Here is a 12,108-nt window from a genome sequence, read left to right as displayed (position 1 = left end):
CTGTTGTAAAAAAAATTAAGCAGGAAAGGAAAAACAGGAATAATTATACTAATTGTGATAGGGGCCCAACAGTGAGAGAAAAGGGAAAAAAGGACAATGATGGTAGATTTGTGTAAGCAAGGGGTTACTAATAGAGGAGAATTAAGATGTCATTTATTCATGTTCCACCTAAAATGGTTGCTAATTGAGGTTATAAGAACTTTAGGAGAAATAACAAGCTTTCAGTAGGGAATACTATTTATGTCTGAGGACTGTAACCTGATATTGCAATACAGAGGATGTTTCAGCTAGACCTAGAAGGGAAAATATAAAGATATTACAGGCAGCCCAAGAATGGAAAATATGATGAGAGAGAGCATGTATTTCTCAGCCTATGTGTAAGAATAGTTGGCAAGGAAGATATGAATTTAGTGTCAGGAAATCAGAATTTATATATTATTCACAGGAACCTGTGAATTCAAATGAAAGCTTTGAAACCCAAAAAATCAGATAATGTAACTATAAAAAGTAAGACAAAGAGGCAGAGTGATGATGTAAAAGTGACTGCAGATTAATAATGTAAAAATGAGACTACTGCTGTTTTCCTACATATTTTTTAAAATATGTAAGAATTTAAGGAGTGGATAATGGGTATGATTGGAAAGTTATCATGGAAGATACAAATTACTTAAGAATGGATAACTAGTGAGAGGGATAGAATGAAAACTGACTTTAAAAGCATGGAAAAAAAGAAAAATGTAAGAAATGTGTAAAAAAAAGAAATTAGCACCTGCACAATATGTATGAATTTAGAAAGGTTGCTGTTAAACAACTTTTTTGATAAAAGCGCAACAGCTCAAATAACTTTTAGTGCAATGGCTTAGACAAAAGAAAGGCAGAAGAGTTGTAGCCTAAGTCATCTATGACAAGGAACAAACGAAGATTGTCAACTGGTTCTACAGCCAGTGCAGAAATGTTATGAATATTTGTATAAAGCAATGCAATGGGGAATCCATAAAAAGGCACAAATGGAAATATTTAAGAAAGGCGTAGTTATGCCAAGGTTAGAAGATGAGGATCAACACTTAATAGCTAAAAAGAAGAGAATTAAAAAAGGAGGGTGTATAATCAATCAACAGGAACAGCTCCTGGAATAGATGGTGCTTCTCTGAAAATGTGGAAATTAAGAGGGAAAAGAATAATAAAGACTTAAAAGGATTTGTTTTGCAGTATTTAAAGAAAAAGAGGGTGAGGCGATACTAACATCTTGGAAGAAAACTGTGGTGGCTGTATTACTGAAAGAGGGTAAAAACCCTTCAGTTCTGGCTTCAAATAGTCCCTTTTCGATTTTAAACCTTGATTACAAAGTGTATATATTTGTAACAGCTAAAAGAATGCCAGGAATGTTACCAAAATTGATAAAGATTAATGTGTTTTTTTCTGGGGGCAGGGGACAAACATTTGATAATATTAGTAGAACAATGATGATCTGAGAAAGAAATGGAGTGTAAGAAAACACAACCATTCTTAGTGGGTCTCAACGAAGAGGAACATTCGACAGACTCAGCTAGGAGTACGGTAACTGTAGAATTTGTCTTTCCTGAAGGTTAATACAGAAGATATATGAAGTGTCAGCAGATATATGAAGTGTCAGAGGCAATTATTAATGTGGGAGGGCTGCTATTTGGTAGCAGAGTCTGAACAGAGGAACCAGCAGGGATATCCTCTCTCACATTTACTATCTGCTTTACATTTAGAGCTGCTAGAAAAGAAAATAAGGGATTCTCTAATTCCAGGTTGTAACTGATAAGGTGATCAAGAAAATTTAGCATCATCTGCAGTTGATATTACTTTGTAATTTATAAATACAGAAAAGGACATTTCACTGTTGTGGAACATTTTGAAACTGTTTCAACTCCTTCGGTGATCTAAAATAAATAAGGATAAAAGTTCTAGACTAGGCAACCATGCATGAACTGGTTCAGCAATACCCATACTTATGGGGGCATGAGAAGATGATCTATTTAGTGCAGGGATTCAAAATTAATTATGTTATGACAGCTATAGTAACTTAATATTTGATGACTTATAAAGATGTTTAAAAGAATTAGTTAGCAAAGTAAAATATGAGAAACCTGGACACCAGATGGAACAAATAATAGGGTGAAACAGCAGGTATGAGCTAAGTGACAAGAAAAGGAGTGGTTTAGGGAGGCTGAGTGGCAGGTTTAGGCATATACTGTTCAAGGGCAAAGAATGGGCACTTCTACATGCTTTGCTGACTAAGGATACTTTGAAGAGAGGCTAGGGAGTACCACATGAAGTAAAGGGAAGAAGCACGAGAGCAGAGACCTGCAGCCATACATTCTAGACACCTGGGGAGCCAAAAGAGGAGCTGAGCTCTCAACTGATCTTCATTTGGGTGAGCTGAGTCAGATAGTGACCACACAGTCCTGAGAAACCAAAAAGTGTAGAAAGAATGTTCTGAGAATGCCTAGACAATGGTGCTTTGTGGGATGAGTTCAATTCCCATCTCCAGAATTGCTTCTTCAAAATACCTGTGCATGCTGGAAGTTAGAGTATGAAAGGGCCTTGTTTAAGAACCAACTGAGGTAGCCATAAGGAGGTGTTATCTAAATGTGCAAGGCACATTTCATGGCAGTAACCATCAAACTAAGTGGTGGGCACTGACGATGACAGAAACTGTCAGATTACAGAGAGAGGTCATCTCTGCAACACTAGCATTGCTGTCTCAAGATTTAACTCATAGGTGTAAACAAAATAGGAACAACTCAGTTGGTGTGGCCCTGGCATAGGAAACTGGTGAGGCCACAGTGAATAAATTCTGGACAGAATCAAACAGGTCCTAGCAAACCATATGACAAATTAGAAGGGGGAAGCAGTATATTACCAAGGCTTTTCTCTGCAAGTGTGGAGAGATGCAGATCTTACCTGGTGACATTTCTGAGAGGTGGAACGAGCACATTAAAAAACTCCTAAGCACGCAATAAGACCTGACAGTGTAGATGTTATCAGGGAATTAATGTCTGCCCCGGAATGTTGGGGGCCCAACTAGGCAGGTGCAGGGCCTTACCATCCTCTGGTAGGTTTTTCCCCCTGATATTGCCCAACCTGGAGTGAGTTATTGCACTTACAGAATAGGCTGTTTGTTAAATTGCTTTGTATTCATTTTTTATGCGGTGGTACAGCGGTAGCGTTGTTGCCTCACAGCAAGAGGTTCTCCTGTTCGATTCTCGGCTAGAGTGCCTTCTGTGTGAAGTCTGTATGTCCTCCCCGCAGTCGAGTGGCCTCCGAAAGACATGCGTAAATGGGCGTGCCTTTGCTGAAGGTTGGGCGTTGGGCTGGCATTTACATCCAAAAAATACGTCAAGTAACTGTCTACAGACAAACACACACACACACACACACAAACTCAAAAGCACAGACATACAGACAAATAACAGAGACTCAAACACACAGCAATTGCAGCCATTTAGTTGACTGAATGCACTTTAGATGTCTCAATGTGATGAAATGATTGGAAAAAAAAATCATACAATGCAAGCCACTGCAACTCAACCCCCTCCCATATCTCTTAAATATCCCTGATCTGGTAGAATGTTCCTAATTTTGTTGCACTGTTCTTCTCTGTTCCTCATAGAATGTTTAATCTGCTAGTATGTCACAGTCAATAATGCCAGACATGAGTTTCATATTTCTTACTGTTTAGTTAACGTGCTGATGAACTGCCAGTTAAAGTTGAAAGAAGTTAAGAGGTATGAGCTGTCTGTGTGTTTTTCTCTCTCTCTCTCTCACTATCTCTTTTTCTCTCTATCATTCTCTCTCACACACATGCAAAGAAACCTGCACAGAATCATGCACATACATGTTATGTTTTTATATACTTTTTTAGTTATTTACTCTCGCTAAACAATGAAGCCACATTTAGCTAGTGTAAAAAATGTTGAGCATTTTCTTTTTTCTGTCCGTGCTTCATGGCAGCAACAGACTTGTTTTTTACTAGGCTTTATCTAAAAAACACCCTGCTGGAGAACATTCCTTCTTCAATCGAGTGAAGACGTACCTTTTCCCTCATTTTTAAAATCCTGTTAACATGTCATCCTCTAAGAAGGCAGTGCAACAACAGTACAAAGATCTAGACTGCTACTGTGTGATATTTGGTTCCTTTTTCCAGGAGGGACACACATGCGTTGTTCTTCACGGCATTCGGTCAAGCACATTCAAGGTAGGTGAAGAAGTCCACCAGCAGTGTTTTTCGTCTCCTCTCGGATATACAAATCTCATGGATAGTTTGAGAAAAGTCAGAGCTGTGCCTTTACTGCTTGAAAAATGAATGATGTCCTTTTAGTGATATCCAGTGAGCATGGGAGTGCATTACGCAAAGCTAAATGGACTCGTGCCATGGCTGACTCAACATACACACTTGTCAGTTTACCTTGGAATGCATGGGGATTGCAGAGGATAAGCTGGAGACTGTTGCAAAGGGTGTGGAAATCTGACCTACTCTGTTCTTCTCATTATCACCACAACCATAACCAAGACAGAAGGGTTTGAAAATAATGCTGTCAAGATGATAATGGAAGCAAGGTTTGAAAATCTGTCAGAAAAGACAGACGGCTCATTGATTCATACATATAAAAACTAAAACACAAATACACACACACAATGCAGTTTAGAAGAATTACTGTATCTGGGAATACACTACTTAATCTTTCACAAAACACTGAAAATGACTAAGGCAGTAAGTAACGTTACCATTCTCTTCTAAAACAACACAAAATGATTACTTCGAAAATCAAAATCATACTTTTTTTTTTGTTACATTTCCTTGTCAAGTCCCTTAGCGACTGGCTCTCCAGATTCAACAGTAGTAGTTACATGGGAGATAGTAAACTTTGACTTAAAATAATTTTAGATATCCAAGTCTCGGTTAATATAATACGGCATACCTGTTCAATCTCTTTCTCAACATCCCTGGCTTCTTCACTGCTTTTCCATGGTGGATTTATTGAAGATGGCAGAAAGTCAAAACCCTACAATTACAAATAATTTTAGAATGAGACATTTAGTTACTCAAAATATTTCTATTTATACAGTGGCCTTTACACAGAATTAGAACACAGATAAACTGCAGAAATGAAAAATGAAAACACACACATTGTTCCACTCACTACTGGTAACTGTAAGCTACAGATTCCAAATACTTGCACGATACCACTACTTTGTACTTTTCTGTAGAGACTGTTTGCTTGAGGACAACATATGACACTAGAGATGCCACAGCTTTTGAAGCTGATGTATGGCACAGCATTGACGAGCTCGGTCGAATCATCTACTGCATTCGTTTTGCTTGTTTAAAAGGAAAGTAATCAACACATTAAAGGACTGATGGATAAGGTGAGGATATCAACACTAGCCAAAAAGACTAAGTTGCAAACCAGTAGCACAGCTGACTTGTGGAAAGAAACAGACTTGCCACCTGGAATTTCCAGTCGGTGTTCCGAGAGGTTGTTGAAATGAGGTTGTCAGTTAACTCGTCTCAGTGGTATGAAAGTCGGGTAAGTGGTATTTCAATTATCTGAAGTAGACCCACACACACACACACACACACACACACACACGTACAGTAGAGCTGCCCTTGCACCCTCATTAGTAAGGGTATCTCAAACAGGGACATCCCTGTATTCTTCATTTATAAGACCCATTACTGAGTACAATGTCCCTTTATGCATGTACCTTACAAAGCACATGCAGCAGCTGGAGAGATCATAGAGGTTCCTCACCCGGAGAATCCAGGGCCTCAAACATCTACCCTACACAGATAGGCTAAAAGCCCTGTCCCTCTACTCAGACTCCTCAGAGGTGACCTTTGTCTGGCATACAAAGCAATCTCAGACTCCGACCAGATGGGACTGCTGCATATCCGAAAGTCAACTCCAGTCGAGTAACCCACACATGCGACCTCAACCTGGTCTAGGAGATCAATCGGACTTGTTGGTGGGGCAGATTTGTGTCCCAGAGACTCCCCCCCCCCCTTTCTGTGGAATAGACTCCCTCTCCATGTAAAACAGAGTACCTTATTAAACCTTTTTAAGCACAACCTGGATAACTGGATGGGGAGCAGAAAATAAACCCCTGGGATTCCACTTGTGTCCCTGCTGGACAGTGGCATAGGGTGCTGACCTGTTGAAACATGGGCTCAATTCTTGGCTAGGCTTGTAAAGGCCTCAGGGCCAATAGCCTAGTAATTTCCTATGATCCTATGCAGGCAATTTTAAGCCTGGCTAATTTCCCTTCAAAGGTGAGGATCAAACCCCTACTGTACATCTGTGAGGTAATCATCATAATCATTATGCCAACAACTTTAATAAATTATCACTTAAGACACAGGTAAAACATACATTAACACAAAAGACAAACTATTATTAAAATTGTTTCCTATATACATACATTATATATCACACATCTTTTCTTTGAAATTATTATCAGTTTTAAAATTACTACATTCCCTGAATTCCTGCCTTAAACCTCACTCCTCCTCCTGAAAATTATTTGCACGTCCTGTTCCCATAATTTCCATTTATTTATATATAATTTTCTTCTTCACTTTTCTAAAGATCCCTCTTCCATTTCTTTCATTTCTCTTACAATACTCAGTATTTCATATGCAGCTGTTCTATACTTTGATTCCCATTTTCTAGTAATTGATTTTTGGCAGCCAAGAGAATTAAAATTAATAAGGCCTTACTATGTCTAGCAATTCAGATCCTGTGTCCCAGATCAAAAGAATTATTTCCTTAGTTACAGCCATTTGCTCACCCAATATTTCTGATAGTATTCTGCAGGGAATTTTTAAAATCTGACAATGCAAAACACACTTCTAAAACATATGGTCCAGTTACCTCGTTCTTCCACATAATACCTCCACCATTTTCTATCTACCTGAGGAAAAATTCATTGATGTCTGCCTAGAGTATAACAGCACCTATGCAAACACTTCCAGGCAAAGATTCTAAATCTTCTGGACGTTCATGCATACTTGGGGGCCACAAGCAACTTCTTATTGTTCTTTTGTACAAGGCTTCCAGCCTCTCTTCTTAGCCTTTTCTAACCTTCTCTTATTGATTCTAAGAGTTATCTTTAAATATTTTATATGCCCTACTAGTTATTCCTTTTTTTAAAATTCCTCTATATTTTTCACTTTCCGTATATTCTGACATCAATCCCTGACAGGAAAGGCAGTCTCTTGCTTGCAATTCAGATGTTTTCTTGGCCTTGTTTACCTTTCCATCTCTACTTATTTGCTCTCAATTTCTTGGTTCCTCTGCCAGTTTCCTCCAGTAAATTCCAGCCCCCTCCCTGCCTATTTTCTGCACCTCCTTGCTGCCATCCCTACTGGCAAAATCCCCTTTCTCATGTTGGCTTAGTTCTTAGAATTCTTTCTGCTACTTGATGAATATAATCAAGGCCAGTTATTTTACATTAAGAGGGTTCGTGGTCTGCACTCTTGTGGGAGGAGAGGCTGGACTCTGCCCTTCTGAGCTGGGAATTTCTGGTTAAAGGCTTATAGTGCATGCATATCTGAACTGCTTCTTACTGAAGTTGGTACACCTTGTTTGCTGTGGCATAGACTGGATTCGGGCCTGCTGGATCTAGCGTTGTTTGTGTAACTTGAGCACTAATCCAGACATTCTCTAAAGTATTCAATTGTATTTATTACTGCTTGGTTGTAACTTGATTAAAGTGTAGCTATCATTCTAAGTCTTTTGGATTAAGCACTTGGGCTTCAGACCAGTTGTTTTACATTAGGAAGGTTTGTGGCAAGCACTGTGGTGGCAGGACAGGTAGCTTTCATCCTTCTAAGTTGGGAACTGCTGATTGAGAGCCCAGTGTCCAAGTGTATTAGTTCTGGTTTAGGCACTTGGGCTTCAGGCCAGTTATTTTACATTAAGAAGGTTCGTGGTCTGCACTCTTGTGGGAGAAGAGGCTAAACTCTGCCCTTCCGAGCTGGGAATTTCTGGTTAAAGGTTTATAGTGCCTGAATATTTGAACTGTATCTTACTGAAATTGGTACACCTTGTTTGCTCTAGCATAGACTAGATCCAGGCCTGCTGAATCTAGCTTTGTTTATATGCTTGTTGTTTGTTTGCTTGTTATTTCCCTGGAAGCTAATTCCACCTAATACGCGGCTTCTCAGCGCATCTGTGGATCACTAGTGATATATCCATTGCTTACTGCACTTATTTCCTTGTTTCACTTAAAAGAAAGTTACTGTTTGTCGTTTTTGCATTTAGTTACTTGTAACACATTGCACTCAAGTTACCTGGCACTTGCTCACTAAAGCAATTATATAAGTCAGCACTAAAAATTAAAAGCACTACACTCTCACTCCCCACTGGCCCTTGTTTTCAATTATTAAGGAATTCCCAATATTATTCTAGCATGTCCAAAGGTCAGTTGTCAATCTCCTCTCCGGTCCAGCTGGTGAATCTGGGAATCTTGAGGCAATGTTATAACTGCCTCATGTACACAGACAATCCTCTCCTCCTCCCACATAACACAAATACTTGCGAGATGCAGCTATTTAGCCAAACTGGAGGCTGAGCTCTCTCAACTCAGGACTGGCAAGACCAGACAGGAGGAGAAGGCAACTACATACACCACAAAACCAGCCTCACATAATGCTACCACACCACTGAATCAAACACATAAACAGACAAAGACATACACGGAGGCTCTGAGTAAAAATTTACCTAAACAGCAGAGGCCTCCAAAGCAGACACCCAAACAACTGCTACCTCAAGACACCCCACAAGCAACACATAAACCACAAAAGCAGTGTGCAAAGCAGTCACAGCCCTTAAAGCCAAATACAACACCAAACATACTTGTCATAGGTGACTCCATAGTCAGACACACTGACGTCCCACACACCAGGCTGAACAAGGAGAGGGTCACAGTAAGCTGCCTATCGGGCACTAGAATCCGCCACATAACACAAGCACTCGGGTCACTCCACGGCAAGTACAAATATGACACAGTCATTGTCCATGCTGGTGTGAACGACCTGAGACGCACCTCCCTGGACTACATGAAAAGAGACATAGAGGAGCTCTCTGATTATGTAGCCCAGGCAGGTATGACCCTAACCCTGAGCAGTATCCTTCCTTCACCAAGAATGATGCCACAATATAGAGACAAGATGATCAGCTTTAACAATTGGCTTAATGTCTGGTGTCATTCAAAGGGGATCCAGTGTCTGTCTGCCTGGGATGACATGCTTGACAAGCCACGCTGCTTCAAGGGACGGCTTGCACCTGTCACCCTGGGATTCCGGATATTGGCTAAGGCTCTTGCCATCCCCATAGTGCCTTTTTTAGGCAAGGCTCAAATTCTAAACCTACCACCCTAGAAAACAAAAATGGGAAGAAACTGAGGGTAATGCTGCTCAATGCCAGAAGTCTAAATCTCAAAATGCACGCACTCAAGGCCCTTCTCAGTATGGAGAACATCGATGTCTGTGCTGTAACTGAAACCTGGTTCAAGGCTCCTGAGAGCACCCCGGCACTATCAGGTTTTACCTCATATCATGCGTTCCGGCCCCAAAACCCAGACCACACCACAAAAGGAGGGGGTGTATCCATATTCATAAAGGATACCCACACCTCCAGGTTGGTGGCAACGCACGAAGCTTCGGAAACCATCCAGGTGCAACTAACCATAGGCAAAACTGCTCTACAAATTGTAGCATGCTACAGGCCACCCTCTCAAACTCAGGAACCCCACACAGCCTTCCTGAAGACACTGGAGGGTATAAATGTATCTCCAAACACCATCATATTGGGTGACTTCAACTACCCGAATATAGACTGGGAACATTACTCAAGCCCTAACTTTCTAGCCCAACGGTTCCTGGAGTTCATAAATTCAAATGCCATGGAACAGCTAGTCACTGTTACCACGAGAGGAGAAAATATACTAGATCTCATTATCACAAACATGGGGACAAAATGCTCCACACGAAGTATATCCCTCATTGGTGAGATCTGATCATAAACTAATCTCACTGGAAATCCACATCCCGCCCCACCCCAAACAAAAAGACCACAGTGAAGAACTTCTCTAAAGCAAACTTCACACTACTCAAGACTGGTGTGGTATCCTTCAAGGCCCCTGAGACAGTGGAAACCACAACCCAAGCTGCGGAAGCCCTTACAAATGCCTTCTATGAACACCTCCAGGACTGCATGGATCAGGCAATCCCAAATAAAACAAAGACTCTTTCCACAAAGGGCAAACGTCCAGTCTGGTGGACCCCAGCCATTAACAAACTTTACAATAAGAGGAGAAAGCTATTACATGATAGAACAAAATCCATAAAAGGGAAGTCACCCCTGACCATTATTAGTAAAAAATACGAGCACTCATAAAATCAACTAAGGCCAATTTTGAGAGAAAAATTGCCATGGATTCAAAGGACAATCATAAGGCCTTTTTCAGCTATGTTAGGAACCTGGGTAGAAACTCCCAGATATGCTCAGAATTAGTCCAAAATGATACAAAAATCACTGAACCCACAGACATTGCCAACATACTGGCAGACAGGTTCAGTGCAAACCACCCCCCTCTCCCCCCCTAAAGGAGAGATAACTATCCCAGCAGTGTAGCCTCCCAGACATCTCAAATGCACAGGTGAAAGCTGCTCTCTCTAAAGCTAAAAACACAGCATCAATGGGACCGGATGGTGTCCCCGGCTGTGTGCTACACGAGCTAAATGAGGAATTAAACCCGCACATAAGGCAGCTATTTAATCTCAGCCTTACCACAGGATACGTGCCCAAGGAGTGGCTACGGCAACTGTGGTCCCACTCCACAAAGGCGGTGCCTCTACGGACCCTGGTAATTACCGCCCCATAAGCTTAACAAGTCTAGTCTGCAAAGCTATGGAGAGGATCATAATGGAGCTCATAAACAAAGATATAGGGGACTTGCAGACATTGGACCCGACCCAGTTTGGCTTCGTCAAGGGAAGATCATGCCTGTTGAACTTGGTCGACTTCTTCGAAACAGTCACCAAGGCCATTGATGAGGGAAAGGCAGTCCATACAGCCTACCTTGACCTTGCAAAGGCTTTCGACACAATACCCCACTCGGGTATTGTAGAAAAACTTACCAGCTTAAATGTAAACCCATATGTCACAAGATGGGTTGCAAACTGGCTTAAGGACAGAACCCACAGGGTTAGAGTTGCTGGCGCTATGTCAGACTCCAAGCCGGTCACAAGTGGTGTCCCACAGGGCTCGGTCCTTGGCCCCTATTGTTCGGCATCTACTTCTCAGAAGTACAGGCCAACATGGGAGGACTTTGGCTGACAAAGTTTGCAGACGACTGCAAACTGGGCGCCATAGTGGAAAGTGCATCGGACACAGATATCCTTCAGAAGGGACTCACGGAAACAGATAGCTGGTGCCAGAGCCATGGCCTGAAGTTAAACGCCAAAAATGTATAGTCATACCCTTCGGGAAAAACAAGGTAACCCCAAGCTACCATATAGGTGGCAATCCACTAAGCACAGAAGAGGTTATCAGGGACCTGGGGACCCAGGTTGACAGTGGCCTTTCTTTGACACTCACGTTGCTAAAGTGGTTAGAAAGACCTTCTACATTGCCCACCTGATGATGAAGGGATTCACATCCAGATCTAGTGAGGTCATTGTTCCCCTGTACTCTTCACTTATCAGACCAATGATCGAGTACAATGCCCCATTCGGGATGTATCTCGCCCGACATCTGCAGCAATTGGAGAGACCCCAAAAGTTTCTCACCAAAAGGATAAAGGGACTCCAAAATCTGTCATATGCTGCCAGATTGAAGAAACTCCAGCTCTATTCAGTCACATACCGTCTGCTCAGAGGTGACATGTGCCTGACATACAAGGCCATGTCCAACCCGGAATTAATGGACATGCTCCACCTCAAAAAATCCAAATCCACCAAAACCACTAGAGCAAGCGACTTAAACCTTAGCACGGATATAAATAGGACGTGATGGAGGGATAGATTTATCACTCAGAGACTCCCTATGCTGTGGAATAGAGTCCCGGTCCATG

The 12,108-nt window shown here is 41.5% G+C and overlaps 1 protein-coding gene across 8 annotated transcripts in view; it reads right to left on the bottom strand.

Annotated features, from left to right (window-relative positions):
- MPDZ (multiple PDZ domain crumbs cell polarity complex component) overlaps positions 1-12,108 on the bottom strand; it is a 3,829,210-nt gene that overhangs the window by 2,470,652 nt on the left and 1,346,450 nt on the right. For all 8 annotated transcript variants that reach the window (XM_044061234.1, XM_044061239.1, XM_044061240.1 and 5 more), the window contains exon 16: positions 4,950-5,033. In XM_044061234.1, coding sequence (XP_043917169.1) covers positions 4,950-5,033 — 84 coding nt within the window. The remainder of the gene's footprint in view (positions 1-4,949; positions 5,034-12,108) is intronic.

Source organism: Protopterus annectens, chromosome 2.part0, assembly GCF_019279795.1.
Source record: "Protopterus annectens isolate FY-2018-M chromosome 2.part0, PAN1.0, whole genome shotgun sequence".
NCBI classification, from domain to species: domain Eukaryota; kingdom Metazoa; phylum Chordata; order Ceratodontiformes; family Protopteridae; genus Protopterus; species Protopterus annectens.
Note: the sequence above shows the minus strand (reverse complement) of the source record. Positions and strands in the feature narration are given on the sequence as shown.